The sequence below is a fragment of the Bombyx mandarina genome, chromosome 28 (genome assembly GCF_030267445.1).
Source record: "Bombyx mandarina strain Sakado chromosome 28, ASM3026744v2".
NCBI lineage: Eukaryota > Metazoa > Arthropoda > Insecta > Lepidoptera > Bombycidae > Bombyx > Bombyx mandarina.
Genome location: NC_143233.1, coordinates 5,114,778 through 5,136,396, shown reverse-complemented (window position 1 = coordinate 5,136,396; position 21,619 = coordinate 5,114,778). Strand labels below are relative to the sequence as shown.

General features: G+C 37.0%; 2 protein-coding genes across 6 annotated transcripts in view; both read right to left on the bottom strand.

Moving 5' to 3' along the window:
- Mctp (multiple C2 domain and transmembrane region protein) overlaps window positions 1–5,282 on the bottom strand; it is a 143,886-nt gene extending 138,604 nt beyond the window's left edge. The window contains exon 1 of one of the 2 annotated variants that reach the window (XM_089739195.1): window positions 4,985–5,282. The gene's annotated coding sequence lies outside the window, so the exon portion shown is untranslated. The remainder of the gene's footprint in view (window positions 1–4,984) is intronic. The other variant, XM_089739194.1, reaches the window with a different exon arrangement.
- Window positions 5,283–6,185: 903 nt separating this feature from the next.
- LOC114243799 (uridine phosphorylase 1) lies at window positions 6,186–21,112 on the bottom strand. Of its 4 annotated transcripts, none has more exons than XM_089739190.1 (8): window positions 20,826–21,112; window positions 15,270–15,383; window positions 13,345–13,468; window positions 12,028–12,183; window positions 11,257–11,442; window positions 10,355–10,493; window positions 7,939–8,132; window positions 6,186–6,841 (listed from the first exon to the last, which is right to left on the bottom strand). In XM_089739190.1, exons 2-8 carry the CDS (start codon window positions 15,374–15,376, stop codon window positions 6,737–6,739), a joined length of 1,011 nt encoding a protein of 336 aa, XP_089595316.1. In that variant the 5' UTR covers window positions 15,377–15,383; window positions 20,826–21,112; the 3' UTR covers window positions 6,186–6,736. The 4 variants fall into 4 exon arrangements, with proteins under 4 accessions (XP_089595316.1, XP_089595317.1, XP_089595318.1 ...); XM_089739191.1 differs by lacking the exon at window positions 20,826–21,112 and adding an exon at window positions 19,708–19,863; XM_089739192.1 differs by lacking the exon at window positions 20,826–21,112 and adding an exon at window positions 15,472–15,490.
- Between the last annotated feature and the right edge of the window lie 507 nt (window positions 21,113–21,619).

Here is a 21,619-nt window from a genome sequence, read left to right as displayed (position 1 = left end):
TTTTGTGACAATCCTCGCACTGTTTCCACGAACAAGGTCGCTTTGTTGTCGTAATTTCGTTTGGTCGAGTTCACGCCGAGCTGTTGACCGATGACCCACGTTTTAATTAAGCAATACTGACAATCCACGCGAATTCCCTTTACGTTATCGAACGTAAAAGATACTGCATAGAAAATCGTATATACAAAGCCGAAATCTACTCATAAATTGACTTCCGAACAATTAATTACAAATAACTGAAAATTTAAGTGAGATAAAACTATTTAAATGGTTTTCGTGGTGAATGCTTTTTGAGATCTGGTCTAATATTTATAGGTATGTACATATTTTCTTCAATAATGTTTAGCTTCAATAATGGTTTGGTATGTCTTGATAGACCACACATGTTAATAATAGTACAAAGCAACATGTGTACCTGCTGTATCTTTTTCAGAATTGTTGATAAATTTGTAGACTGGAAGAAAACGCTTTTAGTAACAACGCTTTTATCTTATTCTACAACTATCTTTCTCCTGTTCACTGTTTTTTAATGTTAGTTGTCTTTTGGTGTGCCATAATCTATATTCTTTATTCTCTTTTTCTTTCTTTTTCGCTTTCTCTCTCTCTCTCTCTCTCAACTACAAATGTAAATAGCATTTTAAATAAAACAACCTTCAATTTCAAGGCTCTCTCACCGCAGTTTAGCTACAATTACGTGCGTCCTTGCTTCACATAGCCCTTCAACGTGATAAGGCTACATTTACGACTACTTTAAACTATATTAAAAGTTCATTAACTTGACGAAACCAGAAACACGCACGAAACAAAAAACATGAATATTTTAACTAAAAATACTGTTTCCGATCGACCAGTTCAAACCAGACATTGTGGTACAAAAGTCACTAAGCACCACGCAACTTGTCCTGTGTTGAAAGCCAATGAAATCCTAAAATAAATTTCGTATTACTGCTTAAGTGAATAAGAAAAAAAATTGGTCAATTATCAAACGATCGACTGACCGCAAGATATTTTAATATTCTCAATACCATTCAATCTTTTCCGACGTATCATCGTCTTTCTGAATCTTTCCCTTTATCAGTGAGCGAGGTTTTTTTTTATTGCCTTTGTAGACAGACGAGCATACGGCCCACCTGATGGTGAGTGGTTACCGTCATCCATGCACTTCAGCAATGCCAGGGGCAGAGCCAAACCGCTGCCTACAAAAGCTACTGGATCTTAGGAGCCTAACATTCCGCTTCTTACACTAGTACCACGTATCATCCGGCTTCCGAATGAGCTCCCCTCCACGGGTTTTTTTTCCTACCTATGCTTGCCTTGAGCCTTGAGAGGCTATTTCAGCTTCACCCTAACATGTAGGTGAGCTCACGGGGCTCGAACCGGAAGTGTTGCTTACGCTAGCCCTAGCAAGAGCAGTGCTTCGCAGAATCTACCACCGGATCGGAAACACGACCCACTGAGAAGATCCGGCGAGAAACTCAATGGGCTGCATCTATGGGTTAATTCACTCGCTCTTCGTCGCAAGCAACGGGTTCGACGAGGACGGTGACCGGGCTCCACGGTGTTTCCCAAGCGCTATGACATAGGTATCCTTCTTCAAACAAGGCTTGCGGAGAGTACTTAATGCTAAGCAACAGCTTGCCTTTGTCCGTTGCATTGCTGACGTCCATAGGCGACGGAACCCATCACCATCAGGTAGCCCGTATACTTGTCTGCCTACAAAGGCAATTTAAAAAAAAAAGTCTTATGACGAATTCATATATATCAGATTCGTTATTAAAGTAAGTGTTGTGTGTCAATTCGTAAGCGAATTGCTTCCCTAATTCGCCGTGTGCGGGTCAGTCGCAACCGCTACCTACGGCTGTTCGCCTCACGAATGGATCTGGACTGCCCAATAATGCAACACTGGACACGTGTGCATTTTGAGCACTCTGGATCCAAACCAGCCTTTAGGTTAAGGTAGTTTTCATGTTAATTTAGAGTTTTTGTTTTATTATTATTATTATTATTTGTTTTTTTGTTTTTATTATTATTATTATTGTTTTTGTTTTAGTCCGAAATGAGTTATTATTTTTATTTAATTTTAGTATAAATGAAATGTTAATGCAATGTAATTAAGACGTGTAATATGGATGTAAAATCTGAAGTAAATTAATTAAATAAATAAATAAATTGCAGTAAATCTTCTCCAAAATGATGTTTCTCAATAGTCATTCAAAATATTTAGTCACGTTAATCCAACTATAAGCTTACAAAGCCTAGCATAAACACAGAATAATTCGCTTACATAACTTTTTCTTCATTAAACAACATAGACGCGCACACCAAATTACACCTTACGTTTTTACACGTAAGATCCGTAGTCGTAAAACGAAGCTATTTTAACAAGCCAGTCAGCACGCAATTACCTACATTGCTATGCGTAGCTTTCTTTCTTTATTATCCGCTAGAATAATTAGAATGAGTCTTCACAGAATACATAATCATATATTAATATGTGAAGCAAAAACTTTGTAGCCCTTTTTACGAAAATTGCGCAGACGGAGGAATACGAAATTTTCTACACTTATAGAGAATATAGAGAAGAAGTGCACAATGCTACTATTTTTTAAAAATAATGCATAACGGATACATTAAATCAATAAAGAAAACATTACACACACTACATACCACGTATTTGACGCACACACGCATGCATACTATTTATTGTCAAACTTTTGTTCTTTCCGTCTGTGGTCAAATTGAGAATAGATTAAATATTGTTTGTATTTATTAATATTTTTTTATAGTAAGGCCTTGGCGAAATTTGTGATTATAGAAGTATAAAATACAATCATAATAGTGTACAAACTTACAATTCCAATTAATTATAGTCGAATTTCGACTACTGCGGGACCTCTAGTTATAAATTAATATGTGAAGCCACACTTATAGAGAATATAGAGTAGGAGTGCAGAATGTTAATCTTCTTGAAATTATGCATAAATAACACATTAAATCAATAAAGGAAACATTACACACACTACCATGTATTTGACACACACACACGTATTTAAACTCTTTTGCTTTATTGTTAGTCTGTGGTCAAATTGAGAACAGATTAATATTGTTTGTTTTTAATATTATTTTTCTATAGTCTTGGCGAAATCTGTGATCGTGAATTATAGTCGAATTTGGACTGAGGGACCACTATAATTACAATACGCCATGGACACACTATGTATGTTAAATTACAGAATATAAATTTATAGGCGTACTAGCCGTACTCGCCCGCTTCGCTGGTCATGTAAAATTAACATTATTATTTATTGTCATTATTATTAGGGAGTCCAACACTCATAACATATTAAGCCTATCCATGAAGTACATGTATTTTCTACATGGATACACCAAGTTTCAAGTCAATCGGATGCACGGTTCAGTAGTTGTAACGGAACATCCGTAAAAACCACTGGATATGTAAATGAATGTAGATAATATATACATCTTAGTATAGATGCTAATATCTTGCATAACATTTCGTCGTCTAGTTTAGATAAATATCTCAATTGCTTTAGATACTGTTATAAAAACAAACATATTTTAATCTAATAGAGAAGAGCTGCCGTACCGGCCTGTGCCAAAAAAAAAAAATTGCTATTCTAAGTATCAGATGTTTCACTAAGTGAAAACTTCGGAACAGCGACGCTGTAAAGGGATCACTTAATCCCCCTTACGCGACTGCAGAGATTTACCAAGCTGCTTTTGACGTAGCTAGTTGGAGAGTGTATTTTACGACATTCTACAGTGACCTTTAAATAATAACCTACCTACCCTGTTAGGACCAGTATTGAAGTTGGTTAAAAGTGTTTTTTTTGCTTTAATATATGGAGGAACACACCTAGTATTTTTTTTATTGCTTAGGTGGCTGGACGAGCTCTACGGCTCACCTGGTGTTGAGTGGTTACCGGAGACAATAGACATCTACAACATAAATGCTACCACCCACCTTGAGACATGATTTCTAAGGTCTCACTTGTAGCAATACCTGCTGTCCTACCCTTCAAACCGAAACGCATTACTTCTTCACGGCAGAAACATGTAGGGTGGTGGTACCTACCCATGCGGACTCACAAGACGTTCTACCACCAGTAATAGACCACCAGTAATAGACCACCAGTAACAGTAATATTAAGCGGTTATCGGAGCCAATAGACTTTTTTATGAGTTTTAAGTCTCGGTTTTATAGTACAACGGCTGCCTCACTCCAAGCTGGAACATAATACGGCTTCACGGTAGAAATAAGCAGGCTATAGCTGACAGTTTCTTGCTTATATTTTGGGTTTTGAGGAAGACTATACAATTAAAAAAAAATTAGGATGCACATCTCGTAGCTGTCAGTTTATTGACAACCATAGATAAAACAAAGAAAAACTTATAAAAATACGTATGACAGTTGTTGCTTTGCAATTAAACTTTTTTTTTTCGAACACAGGCTAGTGGTGCCTAAATATGCGGACTCACACGACGACCTAACATCAGTAAGAGTTAGGACCCATATACACGGTAACATCAATGCTGCCTTCTATTGTCTCACCGAAACCGTCAGGGTGCTGATGGCTATGAGTTCAGCATCGGGAAGAAATAATGTTTTCATTTGCGATCATTAAAAATTTTGGTGACAATTATGTGACTATGCAACCAGCTTTTCAGCATGATGATATGATAGACTATCTGATATCAGCGTTGTCGGCCACTTTGAGGCATGAGGTCGGTGTCTCAACTGCAATTGTTACATGACGAAACAATCATGGCTGAATACAAATTATGTAGATGTTGGATTTTTTGCGTGTAGGTAGAGGATGAAAACGTTTGCAAAGTCAAAATGCAAATACAAAATTAAATAATTTCGTTTAACCCAGATATGTTAGCCCAGTGAGCCTTCGATTACATTCGACCTATTTACATTCTGTTCCAGAAATAAACCAAAAAAAATATATATACTTACGATTCATATCATAAATTTACGTGAAACATTTGAAAAATTCACTGCACATAATATTTTCCCACGATATTTGACGAAAAATAAATCTTCACCTCCCGCAAACGATTAAAACTACAAATCAATTAACACTGCCCCAGCACTTTTAATTATCCTTTAAAATTAACGTTTGTATTCTCATTAAAATTATCTAATAGATTTATAATACAAAACCTGGATTTTTCATAGAGAATTTCAATGTTTTAATGACAAAAGAATTTTGTAGCGCCAGCCGTAGACCCGGCTGCTACGAGGCTTCACTACGTACTGACGTAGCGAACAGCTACGAACCGTTTGGAGGGAAAAAATTGGATTTGCGCATCGTGTGCTACAGAAGCCGACACATTCCATTGACATGTTAGCTGTCTTATATTTTTCCTTCCTTTAAATCCAAAGAGTCCAAATCCAAATCCAAATCTCGGCTAATTAGACAAAAGTACTTAACGGTAGGCACCGGCTTGCTCTGCCCCTGGCATTGCTGAAGTCCATGGGCGACGGTGACCACTCACCATCAGGTCGTGCCGTATGCTCGTCTGCCTACACGGGCAACAAAAAATAAAAAAAATAAAGAATAAAATTTGAACTATTTAAAAGTCAACTTGACCATCTTTCACGGTTTATAAAAAATTATCTTAGATGTTTTAATTGTAATTACAAAGCCCCATTTATCCAATTAGCTTATGTTCTTATTTTTTACACAAATAAAATGACATTTTCTCAGAATAGCAGTGTGACTGACTCTCCATCCAATAAATTAATTTATTCGTAATAAATCATTTTTATCAGATGCTGCGTGAAGTAAAAACCGCATTCCCGATCCTGCGGACAGAATGAAAAGCAGTCGACGTCGCCCAAAACACGTCATTTCGGATCCTCCCGATCCACTAACGGTGCTTTTAGGTACCTCAAGCACCGGTCACCGTTCTCGTCGAACCCGTCGCTTGCGACGAAGGGCTCGACGAGTAAATTAACCCTCAGATACAGTCCACTGAGTTTCTCGCCGGATCTTCTCAGTGGGTCGCGTTTCCGATCCGGTGGTAGATTCTGCGAAGCACGACTCTTGCTAGGGTTCGTGTTAGCAACGTCGTCAGATTTGAGCCCCATGAGCTCACCTACTAGTTAAGGTTAGGCTAGGTAAGAAAAAAAACACCAAATAAAAATACTTTTAACATTCGATCATTATAATTGAATTCAATTTTGTGTTGTGAATGTTCCACCAAAAAAAAAACCCTTCAAATATGTAAATACATACATATCTGCTTAGTGCTGTTTGTTTGCATCATTATCATTTCCATACTGTTGATTTATTATGTGTGTGTAACTATATTAGTATGTATTGTATGTAATTATGTATATTGGTATATAATATTCTGTTTATTATATGTATATATTTTCTATAATAACGTATTGTCTATGGTACATCGCAACATACCTGCTATATTTTTATATTTTACAGAATTTCCGTAAATTAAACGGCTGTCTGGAAGAGATCGCTTTTAGCGATAAGACCGCCTATTGTACATATGTGCTTTTTGACTGTATTTTTGAATGTAAATTGTGTTGGTGTGCAATAAAGTGTATTCTCTCTCTCTCTCTCTCTCTCTCTCTCTCTCTCTCTCTAAATACAATAAATAAAAAAATACATAATTGTATTCATTTGTAACAAAACAGTTATCGCTAATGATACAATTTAAGTCGTTTTTATTCAAACACTCAAAGCTATTTCCAACCGTTCATACTATCTAAATATTTAGATATAAATTTGGCCACGATAGCCATTGGTCTCTTCTGCCACTGCAACAAAGTACCCTTCTCAGTGCTTACCTGGAAATACGAAACACTTAACTGTATTATAAAAATAAATAATAGTTTAAAAAAACTAACAAAATACGCTTTTATAGACAAACCAAGTAAAAAATAGAAAATAAATTTAATCAATTTGAATTAAAAGTAGTGTACGAAAAAAAGATTTTATTGTAAAAAAAGCGTGGGACAACTCGTCTAGAATAGGCAGCACTCACAGCCCACCATGTGTCCATTGGCTCCTAAAGCTCATAGACACGACGTGAATGACGCACCCACCATGAGTAACATACAATACAGTTCCACTTGACATCATGTCAAGAATGGAACGACTGTCGCTTCCTTTAATCCAGAACGTACAACAGATTTTTTTTATTACTTAGATGGGTGGACGAGCTCACAGCCCACCTGGTGTTAAGTGGTTACTGGAGCCCATAGACATCTACAATGTAAATGCGCTACCGGCCTTGAGATATAAGTTCTAAGGTCTCAGTATGGCTACGGCTACCCCACCCTTGAAACCGAAACGCATTACTGCTTCACGGCAGATATAGGCAGGGTGGTGGTACCTACCCTTGCGGACTCACAAGAGGTCCTACTAGCAGTAAAGCACCAGTTCTGCCTCGACAGAAACGATTAAAATCGTGCTATGCGTGTGCAAGCTCGCAATAATTTACCCCCAGTTTTCATAGTCACAGAAGACATAAACTTAAGTTTAAAATAAACCAAAAATCTGTATTTATTTTTTAAGGAAACTAAAAAAAAAATTAAATTTAAGTATGTTAAATTGTTCAAAATAAAAAATAAAAATGTCAAAACGTTCAGAAAGATATAAAACATATTTGTAGATACCTACTGCTGCTGGTTAGTAATTTAATTTTCCACATATACTTAAAGTAATTTTATGACGAATTGCCATGTCTTTTCACAAAAAGATTTTTTTTGTTGCACTTGAAAGATGGGAAAGATATCTTTCCAATTTCCTATACTACATTATTAAAACAATTGTTTAAATACTCAGTATGTATACATAAAAAAAATGAATTAGGCGAAGTTGATTACTTAATGATCAATTTCTTAAATTGAGTACAGCGCCATCTATTATTAAAGGACCGAACCTGATCTCCTTCAAGTCTGTTTATTAGTGTAACACAAACGATCGCCCCTCGTATACCGGCTTCTTTTGTTAACGCCGCAAAAGCGGGCGCCTCCATCTCTATATTCCTCACACCCATTTCTGATAATTTCTCAAGGAATTCCAGCTTGTCCTCTTCTGTGTGATCACAGAAAGGTCCATCCAAACGGGCTTGACCTGTGGGTAAATGAAACAAAAATATCTATGAAATAATAATTAAAAGCGTTTTAACGGTTCAATTTCGCGTATTTTATTAATAATGCGTGCGTGTTATTTATTACTAGATATTACGAGCATTCAGTTCTGGAATGAACTTCTGTCTCTCTCCCTGTCTTAGATAAGGATCTGGCTGTGTACCTTAAGTTGTTCTTGTGCATGGACAAAGATAGCAACTTGCTAACTACTTGTTGTCTCTCTTCCACGCCTACGCTTTCAAGGCTAACAAAATAAACCGCAATGTTCTTCATTTGATATATATTTTTAAACTACTCCCGCCTTTTGTAAATCTTTGAAATATTGGATTTCGTAGAAGAACATGTACATTTTTGTATCGGAGATTAAGATTTCTATAAAATAAAAAAGGATTATTCTTTCTAAAGAAACATTTGTATCTACACGTAATTTAATTCCATTCATTCAATCATTCGTTCATCTACATCTTTGTATTTGGTGTAGTAAAATAAAACCATATCGAGTTCTGTCAATTTTAATCAAAATCTTATCTATACTAATATTATAAAGAGGAAAGATTTATTTGTTTGTATTCAATAGGTTCCGAAACTACTGAACCGATTTGAAAAATTCTTTTACTATTTGGAAGCTACACTATTTCCAAGTAACATAGGCTATACTTAGTCTGGCCATAAATACTGTTACAATTAAAAATAAACAAAATATTACATTTGAATTTGGAATCTGTCATTTTTATATGATTGCTCATTGAGTTTTCTCATTTTGGCGACAATACATTGTACAATATTTTGCGATATTAAAATGGAGTGGGGTGATAAAGAGAACCGAATCGCTGTGATTGCATTACACAAAGTAGGTATGGAGCTAAATGCAATTTTTTTAAACTCTCCATACGCTTGGTATTAGTAAAATGTTTGTGTACCGGGCTATTAATAGGTGCAATGAGACATCCTCTGTTTGTGACAGAAAAAGATCTGGCCATCCACGTAGTGTTCGCACGAAAAAGGTGGTCAAAGCAGTAAGGGAAAGAATTCGAAGAAATCCTGTCCGAAAGCAAAATATTTTATCTCGGGAGATGAAGATAGCACCTAGAACCATGTCCCGTATTTTAAAAGATGACTTAGGACTTGCAGCCTATAAGAGACGTACTGGTCATTTCTTAACTGATAATTTCAAAGAGAATAGGGTGGTAAAATCGAAACAACTACTGAAGCGGTACGCAAAGGGAGGTCATAGAAAAATTTTGTTTATGGATGAGAATTTTTTACAATTGAGCAACATTTTAACAAACAACATGATCGTACTTATGCTCAAAGCTCTAAGGAAGCTTCCCAATAAGTCGACAGAGTGCAACGTGGGCACTATCCGACTTCAGTGATGGTTTGGTGGGGTATTAGCTATGAAGGAGTGACTGAGCCATACTTTTGTGAAAAAGGTATCAAAACATCGTCACCATTCTTGAGAAGGAGGAAAGCCCCTTAACAACACCATGTTCAATAATCAAGAATGGTCCTTCCAGCAAGACTCGGCGCCAGGTCATAAAGCTCGGTCTACGCAGTCTTGATTGGAAACGAACGTTTCGGACTTCATCAGAGCTGAAGACTGGCCGTCGTCTAGTCCCGATCTTAATCCGCTGGATTATGATTTATGGTCAGTTTTAGAGAGTACGGCTTGCTCTAAACGCCATGATAATTTGGAGTCCCTAAAACAATCCGTACGATTGGCAGCGAAAAATACAGTATTGCAGCCAATGGAGACCACTTCGAATAAGCTTTTTATACTTTAAATTGTTTTATATTTATGTATTAAACTAACACACTGTAAAAGTAATAAATGTTATTTGCAATATATATTTTTTCCTTTGTCTCAGTATTTATGGCAAGACTAGGTAATATATTTTTTTAATTAGAGATTCTTACTAAAACTCCAATAATGTAACGCAAGGTGTAAAAAAAAATACCTAAAATATTCTTTACATCGCGTGCCCTACGAAAACTATTGATGATAGAATAAAATAATGTACCACGACTTTGTAGAACACATTATTATATACAAAAACTAACTATTATAGTTACGCCGCAATAAGTGTTCTTTTATTTAAAAAAAACAAAATAACGTCAAATATCGTTGAAATTTTTTTCAAAGACCCGAGCGAAACCTGAGCGGTCCGCTTGTTAATAATAAATTTACTACCAACAAAAGCTTACCTCTGTAAAAATCATCGGCGCCCATCGTGCCTCCGAGATATGTTTGAAAATCATCCTCCTCAGATGCCATAGAATATATTTCCTGACTCAATCTTTTATCTAAAATAGCGGGTAGCTTTAATGTTCGACCCATAACCGGCTGGAAAGATAAACGAAATGTCTCAAGGAAATACAAAGAGTACTGCTAAATTAAAATAAAGATTTCGCATTTTGTTACAATTCATAAATAAATACAGTTACCTTATAATGTAACACTTAGAAAATTGTTATATTTTTATTGAACTCTTGTTTCGAATTTCAACTTAATTACAATTATAATTGAAACGATAAAGATGTTGTCTTGAATGTTCAATCATTGTAATTGTCTGTGATTCATTAGTGAACATAATATATTGTATTTTTTTTTCTGATATTGTTCATGTCCATCAGAAACTGCTACCACTTGCACCGTGACGCGACATAAACTTTTTTTTTTTTTTTATTGCTTATATGGGAGCCCATGGACATCTACGACGTAAATGCGCCACCCACATTGAGATATAAGTTCTAAGGTCTCAAGTATAGTTACAACGGCTGCCCCACCCTTCAAACCGAAACGCATTACTGCTTCACGGCAGAAATAGGCGGGGTGGTGGTACCTATACGCGCGGACTCACTAGAGGTCCTACCACCAGTAATTACGCAAATTAAAATTTGCGGGTTTGATTTTTATTACACGATGTTATCTTCACCGTGAGAGTCAATCGTGAATATTTGTTAAGTACGTATTTCATTAGAAAAATTGGTACCCGCCTGCAGGACTCGAACACCGGTGCATCGCTCGACACGAATGTACCGTACGTCTTATCCTTTAGGCCACGACGACGGCCTTTCTTCTATGACAACAAAAAGTTTATCCTCACAATATCGTAACTCTTCTCCAAATATCCGTTGAGGCCCCAGTTCGATACGACGACGGAACCTGGTGGTATACCGAGCCCCCCCGACGTGCCAATTCTGAACACTATAGGGTCGACAGCCTTGGCGTAATGCAGCAGCTTAATGATCTCTTGTAGGACCGTTGTCATAGACGGTATACCGATCCCGTGCTGAAAATAAGAATAATACTCAAAATCGAATTTCCTTGGGCGTTATTCAGTACAGATACGTTAGAGATAGAGACAGATAATTGTTTAAAACGAATTATCAACTCCTTTATTCATAACTAGCTGACCCGGCAGACTTCGTAGTGCCTCAATCGTTAAATAAAAGACCTAAACTTTTGTATAAAATAAACTTAAAACAAACAAAAGGAATCCGTCCGACCGGGGACACATCAAAGGGAAAACAAAATTGTTATTTTTATTCAATTCCGAGCATTTTCATCTTTATCTATCGTTTAAATCTTCTCTGAACTTCCACAAATAATTCAAGACCAAAATTAACCAAATCGGTCGCCGTTCTCGAGTTTTAGCTAGACTAACGGACAGCAATTCATTTTTATATGTATAGATATATGTTATATTACAATTTTCCTTACATTATCATATAAATAAAAGAATATTCATAAAATTTAAGTATTAACCTAAGCTTTTCTCAATTTAAACAATTTCAATATTAAATAGCTCAACTTAGACTATTTTAAGCTATCACTTCTGTTGGGCGTTCTGAAACGCACTCTTTTTTATACTTACACTGACACTTAGGACTGGTCCAACTTTGTAAGTCGCGTAACGTTGCGAATGCTTCGTAAGGTTAACCAATTTAACGTTTTTTCGATGGAAAACATTAAATGAAACAAATTCCGCGAATTCTCTCATTCTATGCTTTGTGCCGCCTATACATACGAACTGTAAGGAGAAAAAAAACAACAAAATATTTAAATAGCACACAAGTGACTGTTTATGTCGCCAACCCATTCGAAAAATACTAAATTGTGTATTTTCATGTGTATTTATATATTATTACTTTTTTTCTTCTTCTCAGACGTGTCACTCTTAACAAAGTGGTCGTGATCGTCATGTAGTGTTGGAAGGGACAGACTTAATGCGTCTCACGATGTCGCGCCATCTCCTCTTGTACTTTACATGTATATTATATTGTATATAATTATGTGTATGTATGTATCTTACTATTTTATACATAGGTATATTAAATTATAGTATGTTTATTTATGCATACAAAGTCATATGTAATCTATATAAGTACCTATATTTAACATTATGTGTATTCTATAATACTGAGATGTTATTTTAAGAATGATTTTTGTTTTGAGTTTGTTCTTTTTTTTTGTTTTGTTGTTATTGTTTGTTATTTTGTTAATGCACCTACCATGCATTATCTCTGCATCACCCTATGGTCGACTGGAAGAGAATGCCCATGGCATTAAGTCCGCCTGTGTACAAGTTTTGTTTTGTGCAATCAAAGTGAAAGGCTATCCGAAGATGCTGTGATTGAATCTATTCCTAAGATACCTAATGGGCTAAAATTTACATTAAAAACAAAAGAAAAGTTATGCAGTTACGCTATGCAATCCAGGAGCTTAGCAGGCTACCGGCTACATGGAAGCTAAGGGTTAAGGCGTGTGCAATTTTTCACTCAATGGGACATCTTGAAAACGATGAAGATGACGTTCCAAGATTGCATTGCACAGGTACGTATCAGACTAAAGAAACATCGTGTAATAAAATTATAATTCAAACCGCAAAATTATAATTTACGTAATTGCTGGTGGTAGGACACGTCTTGTGAGCCCGCACGGGTAGGTACCACCGCCCTGCCTGTTTCTGCCGTGAAGCAGTAGTGCGTTTCGGTTTGAAGGGCGAGGCAGCCGTCATACTGTTAAAAGTTTGACCTTAGAACTCATGTCTCAAAGTAGGTGGTAGAATTTACGTTGTAGATGTCTATGGGCTTCGGTAGCCACTCAACATCAGGTGGGCGGTGAGCTCGTCCACCCATTTAAGCAATAAATAAAAAAGCGTGTTAGGAAAACAAAGAATTCTATATACTACCTTCACATCACCGAACAAAGCGGGCAGATCGTAATTTTTCGTATCCAAGCCCAAATGATACAACACATCGGATTCCAACTTATCCAAGTTCTTATTTGGCAAGCGCATGGTGCCATCTGCGTTTCTGTGAATGAGAAGGTGGTACGTGCTTTATAGAAAACTTTAGGTTCTAATTTATTTCGTATTGTTACGCTGGTAAGAATTACGCCATCTATCGCCGAATAGCCGAAACGAATATCAAAAGAACTTTGAGAAAGCTCGAGAAGCACAACGTCATCTATTGTCAGATAGCGGAACAACACGTCGAAGCTACTCGACTTGCCCAGAATTTTCTGGATAAATCTAGGAATGTCGTCTCGACTATAAAAGCGTTGCAGAGATGACACGAAGTTTTTTTTTTTTTTTTTTACATGCCACGTTAACTGGTCCCGTGATAAGTACGTAAAGAACTTGTGTTACAGGTACCAAATAACGGAAATAAATGTAAGATTTTTATTATACACATACACATATTTAATATACATCCATAACCCTGGAAAAGACATTTATATTTATCATACAAATATCTTCCCTTGGCGGGATTCGAACCCGCGACCCCCTTGTGTAGTGACCATGTCACTTACCACTACACCAGACAGCCGTTGTTGGATCTACTCAAAGCGAAACAGCGAACGTATCACCTGAAGCGAAGCGGAAGAAGTGAATTAAGAACTTTAAAGTGTTCTGTGAGTGTTCTAAGTGATAATTCAGCTTTAATTTGCACTTCGATAGAATTTTTATTTATCCCGAACCCCAGCGCGTAACAGTATTTCTACCTAGCTAAAGTAGATAGTCGAACTATAAATCTAACGCTATGCAGGTACTGGTGCACGAAGACAACTGAACGAACATGCAGTTTCAAAGAGTCAGACGCCAAATTGAAGACTCAGTCAAATTAATACAAAGACTTATAGTACATTTTGAACCGAAATACGTAACTGCTTTTTTTGTTGCTTCAATTATTGGGCGAACTCACGGCCAACCTCATGTTAGATTGTTACCGGAGCTCATAGACATGGACAACGTAAATGCAGCTTGAGACGTGACTTCTAAAGTCCCAGAATTCATAGTACAACGTCTGCAACACTGCGCCGTGACGGAAGAAGAGTTCTCGTTCTTTCGATCCCCCACCTTCTTACGGGAGATGGTGGACTCGCAGAAGTCGAATATCATTTTCCAGGACTCGTCACTCCCAAGCATCGTAGCTACGACGGTCGGCAGTAAGTCCGGACCTATCTTCGTGACGAGGACGCGGCGTTGGTCCGCGAAAGCGATGCATACAGACACTGTAGTGATGGCATTTTGGCGACGGCTAACTTCGGGCGACAGCCGAGACAATCAGCACATGCCCTGACTGAAGTCGTCGTGGCCTAAAGGATAAGACGTCCGGTCCGGTGCATCAATATCTAACTATGCACCGGTGTTCGAATCCCGCAGGCGGGTACCAATTTTTCTAATGAAATATAATGTACCTACTTAACAAATATTCACGTTTGACTTCCACGGTGAAGGAATAATATCGTGTATAAAAGTCGAACCCGCAAAATTATAATTTGCGTAATTACTGGTGGTAGAACCTCTTGTGTTGTGAGTCTGCGCGGGTAGGTACCACCACCCTGCTTATTTCTGCCGTGAAGCAGTAATGCGTTTCGGTTTAAAGGGTGGGGCAGCCGTTGTAACTATACTTGAGACCTTAGAACTTATATCTCAAGGTGGGTGGAGCTTTTACGTTGTAGATGTCTATGGGATCCAGTAAACACTCAACACCAAGTGGCCTGTGAGTGTCCACCCATCTAAGTAATAAAAATAAAATAAAAACTCCTGTACAATGCTACCGGACACAGTACTGTCTGGTCAGCTTCTAATTACTTAAAATTAAATCTCACTTCGGGTATTCCTTTCCTGGATGCGATGACTCCCATATAGTAGCACAGTTGTCGTAATGCGGCTCCAAAGTGTTGCAATGAAGAACGTAATCACAATTACACTTCATTTTATTACTGAAAAAGAATGCAAGAAAACAACGTTGTGAAGAAAATAAATTTAATTTAATTGCCTTATCCAATTGTGCTCTGCGGTTTCACTCACATATTATTTATGAATCATAGAAAAACCATAGGCTTCCTTCAAATGTTTATTCATACAAATATCAGTGTGACACTCGTGACTGTTTCAAGGACAAAAATCCAAATTAACCTCTGCCCAGTTCGCAAGGGCAATCCAAGAGAAAATCTAAAATAATGTTATCGCTACTTCAATAGGATATATTCATAAAATATAATTTCCTATTTAAAGCTTTTTGGTCAACACTCTCAAATATATTAAGTGTATAATCTATGGTCAACACCCGCAGTCCGGTTTGACAGTTCGGGTGACAGACGTCAAAGTGACAGCTATTGTCGTTACCAATCCAGAACCACTGAAGTATGATCTCCTTCCTCCTGATATTCCTCGCCCCATTGATCACAAATCTCTTCTTTCCCTTGTCAGCTCCCCTTTCGTTTATATTCTTAGTTCATTCATTAACCATAATAATATTAAGCTGTAGTTTATCTGTCTTTTAACGAGCTAACCCCTGTAAATAAATTGTGTGCATCTTATTTTTTTTAGGTAAATCAACAGAGATCCTGTCATCAAACATTCTTAGCTACTCACTTAATTCTTAGTGACTATCTGTGACCTTGCTCGTTCACGAGGCCCGCTATAGAAAGCAGAGTATTATATACACTTGACATTGGCGAAATCTAAAAGGAAACGCCATAAACCTAAGAGATAGATAGATAGAAGTATGAAACCTACTTTTAAGACAGCGCAGCATTGCCGTGGTCACAGATAACACAATAAACACAACTGTCATAGATATACCTCTGTCAATAGACAGATAGAAAACTATTTAATATCCATAAAAATAGTCACAAGTAGACCTAACGCTATTGACTGGGACAGCCGTTGCCTGGCTAGCCGATCGAATGTTTTTTTTTAATTGCATTGTTGGGTGGACGAGCGCAACGCCTACTTGCTGTTATGTGGTTAACGGACACCTAGTCATTAATAAAGTAAACACCGCCATCTACCTTGAGAGAAGAGTTCTAAGGTCAATTTTTAGAGTACTAAGGCTGCCTTACCCTTCAAACTGAAACGCATTACTGCTTCACGGCAGAAATAGGCAGAGAGGTGATGCTTACACGTACGGGCTCACAAGACGTCCTACCACCAGTAAGTACGCAAATTGCATACGCAGAGCAACCTGTATGCGGGATCAGTGTGCTTAGTGCGAGTTTTTTAACGTTCGCGATAGCGTAAAAGTTAGTTCATATTTGTATGGAATGGGATCGTTTGCGTACGTTTGCCGCTAGGGGCGCTGTTCCAACTGCATACAAAATTGGTTTAACTTTTAATCTATCGAGAACATTAAGTAACTCGCACAGAACACGGTTGCATCGCTTGATACGACTAGACCGGAAGTCTAATCCCTTTAAGCCACGACGAGTTCACGTCATTTTAACAACACCCACTGGAGTAAATGGGGTGGCGCTATCCCAGACCGACACTACCCGTGCTCTTCTATATTTGTAACTGATAATGGAGATAGCTGAGTTATTGATTCGAATCTCCGCGCTCGCAACTATCAAACGTCGTAATAAAAGTGATACAAGCCCACAACCCGATCAATTACTGTTGAGTGTTTTAACGTACAGTGTTTTTTACATTTCTCGCGAATGGCAGAGTAAATTAAAACTATTTTTTTACGGTTTTGATGTCGTGTTTTACTATTTTCAATTTATAATTATTTTTTTCTTTTTTTTAATGATTGAAAGATTACTGGTGGCCCGAAGGCCTTTCCAGTTTCACCAGGACAGGTGGGCGAGCAAACGCTCAGCCAGGAGGGGTGGGACTTGCTAACAGCTGCCCGAGCGCCTCCGAAGGAGACCTAACAATTCAAGAGCAATTGCTTCGCGAATGAATCGAAGTTTCGTGTTCAAGAGCTGCTGACGGTCCGTGATTGAGACCACGAAAACTGTAAAGTATTCGGAATGTTTTAAGTATACTTGGTATCGTCGTCAACATCATCATCATCAGACCACAGTCGTCCACTGCTGGACATGGGCGTTCCCAGAAGCCCTCCCTGTCCGCCTCTTGCCATCCACATACTTGAAATGGTACGATTTAGACGGCTAGAAACTTACATAAACACGATTATGTATACTCGCGTTAGACATGCGTCAATTCTGCCTGTTAGTAGTACTGTGTTGTAAATTTATTTTCCCTCTCTCTCTCTCTCTCTCTCTTCAATCGGTCCCTCATTGCTGAGGATCGTGACTCCGTCCGATTCCGTCAACTATCTTTCTCCATTAATCCCGTTTATCGACGTCGCCCAAAACACGTCATTACGGATCCTCCCGATCCAACAACGGTGCTTTTACTACAAGCACCGGTCACTGTCCTCGTCAAACTCATCGCTTAAGACGAAGGGCTCGACGAGCGAATTAACCCATAGACACAGCCCACTGAGTTTTTCGCCGAATCTTCTCAGTGGGTCGCGTTTCCGATCCGGTGGTAGATTCTGCGAAGCACTGCTCTTGCTAGAGTCAGTGTTAGCAATACTCCGGTTTGAGCCCCGTGATCTCACCTACATGTTAGGGTGAAGCTGAAATAGCCTCTCAAGGCTATCAGCATAGGCAGGGAAAAAAAACCCGTTCTGTAGCTTGGTTAATTTATTTTAATGATGTATAAATACGAAACTGCGCGTCCATAAGTATGCACGAATAATTTTACTAAGGGAACCAAATCGCGCACTTAATAAATTAGTAAAATAACAACTGAATAGTCGCGTTGCGAGCCCATAGAACCTTTTTGCCTATTTCTGCCGCGGAACAGTGTTCTGGTTTAAAATTATATCACCAATGTAGTTAGGGCCCTTTTTGTCTACATTCTGACTACAGCATATTAAATAAATGCTTGACACGATCAGCTTGGCGTTCGATTGTTAGCTAATGTAACTCCGGCCTTAAAATACAAACTGCCAAACTCTTTACACCCAGACTCGCGCAAAAAATAAAGGCCAACACGTTTTGTGAATTATGAAAGAATCGTCAGTCGATTATTTTCCTGTCACATTTCGTATTTTTTTTTTTTTGTTCAGTTGAAATGTATTAAAATCTTTTCAGTTTCTTTTGTATTTTAATGTTTTCTTAGAACTATACTTTTTATACGATAATTTTGGGAGATACATTTTACCGATAAATCATGCCTGAGTGAGTACAATATCTATTCTGTTTCTTTTAAATATATCTCAATACATATTAATAAAATTGAGTGTCTGTTTGTAATATTGAAATAACCTATTTTTACTACATGCATATAAATATACAACAAAACACCAAAATAACATTTTTTACAGTTTTTGTCTGTCTGTCTGTTTGTTCCGGCTAATCTCTGGAACGGCTGACTGATTTTGACGAGACTTTCACTGATAGGTAGCTGATAGTATAAGGAGTAACTTAGGCTACTTTTTTTAGACCAGCTTCGCCCCGCGGCGTCAACCGCGGTACTACAATAACCGCGGGTAACAACCCGTGACTCCGCTACCAATAATAAAATGTAATGTTTCCGGGCGGGTCGCTAATTTTACTCTAAAAAAGACGCAATCGAGTGTGATTTTCTATCTAAAATCTTACTTAACACCTCGTGCCGTGCGCAAATTCAGAAGATTAATAAACAACTCTTTGAAGATGCCTTTTTTAATCGGTAATACGTCCGGCGTATCGTATGATGCGTTAAAAATACGAATGCATTTCAATGAATACGTATGCAAGACGCGTTGACCAATGACTCTATGAATATAAGGAATCTTGTTTTGCAATTATTGGTGGTAAGGTTATCTATATATTAATACGTGAAGCAAAAACTTTGTATCCCTTTTTACGAAAATTGCGCGGACGGAGGAGTATGAAACTTTGCACACTTATAGAGAATATAGAGAAGAAGTGCACAATGCTAATTTTTCTTTTAAATAATGCATAAAAGATACATTAAATGAATAAAGAAAACATTACACACACTTCATACCATTTATTTGACGCACACACGCATGCATACTATTTATTGTCAAACTTTTGTTCTTGACGTCTGTTGTCAATTTGAGATTAAGTATTGTTTGTCTTTGTTAATATTTTTTAAAGTGTAGTCTTGACGAAATTTGTGATTATAGAAGTATAAAATACAATCATAATAGTGTACAAACTTACAATTCCAATTAATTATAGTCGAATTTCGACTACTGCGGGACCTCTACTTATTCTAAATACGCATATCTATTCTTACCCATTTCTCCTAGAAGTCGTACGTTGGTTGGTGTTTGACACGCAGGAAAATTTACAAGAAAATTAAAATTTTGAGATCCTAAATAAACCACCTAACACCGCGTGCGTCTAAATTAATTCGCGTGTTGGCGATGTCTTTGTTATTATTCGAGATATATTGTCATGTTCTATCAATGTGATGACGCACTCAATTGAATCTACTCGATTGCGAGCTCGTCTCCCAATGTTAGCCCAATTAAAAAGATGAGCTACAAGCACCAAAAGAATTATCGCGACAGCGATTTCTAAAAGCATCCTCGAAACTCTAAACTAAACTAAAAAGGATAGTTTAAAAAACTAAAAAACTGGCCGTACTCGTCCGCTTCGCTGGGCATTTAAAATTAACATTATTATTTATTTTCATTATTATTATTAGGGAGTCCAACACTCATATAAATATTAGCCTATACATTAAGTACATGTATTTTCCACATAGATACTAAGTTCCAAGTCAATCGGATGCATAGTTCAGTAGTTGTGACGGAACATCCGTAAAAACCACTGTAGATTTATATATTAGTATAGAGTATAGATACAACTAAAGTATAAAATAAATCTATTGTAGAAAAAGCGTTGGGTGTATGGTGTCAAGTTATCAATATTTTATTGACAGATATGTGTAGGATTATCATTTTGATAATACCTTAAAAAAGCACACCACGGTTTTTTTTACAATAAATTTATTTTCTATTCTTTAGTTGGGTTTTCTATAAAAGCTGTTCTTAGTTTTTCAAACTAATATTTATTAAATATGGTGTTACAATTACATATGAACATGTCAATAATAAGCTATTAATTTGTACAGCGGTTGAATTAGGCTTTGTTAATATTGTGGAAGAGCTAAACAAACGAAGGAAGAGTAAAATTGGGCGTTAGTCTCAACAAAAAATCGCTAATCCTGTATCCTAGTAAGGATAACGGGTCTGACTGTTTAAAATATTGATTTATCACTGCGAAACTTATAGTTTATCCGACGTTTTGAAGGGGGTCAAAAACGTTTAAAATTTCCGTTACCTACACATGTACATGCGTATTGAAGCTAATAAAAGCGTGTTAAAAATCATTAATGATCTAACTTACATTTACTATGCACGATAATAATTAAATTTAAACACGAACGCGGAAAAACATCACTGAATTAACTTTTATTTTATATAATAACGACCTCACTTGTACAAAGATAAGCTACGAATGAGATCAAACGATGGACAGCGGAACGTGTCAAGGATGCAATGATAAAATTAATGGATAAATTGAGTTAATATTACGTTTAAATAGTCATGATTGCGATTGTCGATTGTTTTTACGCGTAACAATATGGAATTTTGCGTCTAATCAAATTGTTATTGACATGCCAACAGTGAATCGCTTTTGATCAGACTAAATTTTATCGGTTTCCATTTGAATGCGTCATATAGTCTATTTATTAGTCACAAAGCACGTAGGACAAAGTTTGGTTTAGTCATCCAAAGCAAAAAGAAAATGTCTGCGGCTCGGACGCGATGGAAGTGAGAGCAACAAAAGTATTCTATCTTGTTCTCTCACAGACTCAATGCTGTAGATGTGTGTATGTTTCTCGCTTTAGTCTAATCTCTTTGCCAGCTAAATTAGAGAAGTAGCCCAATTAGAATACTAAATACAAGCAGTGCGATTATGGAATTCTCTCCCTCAACCTATTCGTGCTAGTTCCTCTCTAGAAGTTTTTAAGAGTCAAATGAAGAAACATTTCCTGTTACTTTAATCGTATTTAAGTTATTGTTTTATGTATTTTTATTTATATGTATTTTTCATTTAATATTAGATTATTTTTTTAAAGCTTAGTTTAAAAATCATACTTTAATAGCTCTTATATTGTACACTATTCCCCTCTTATA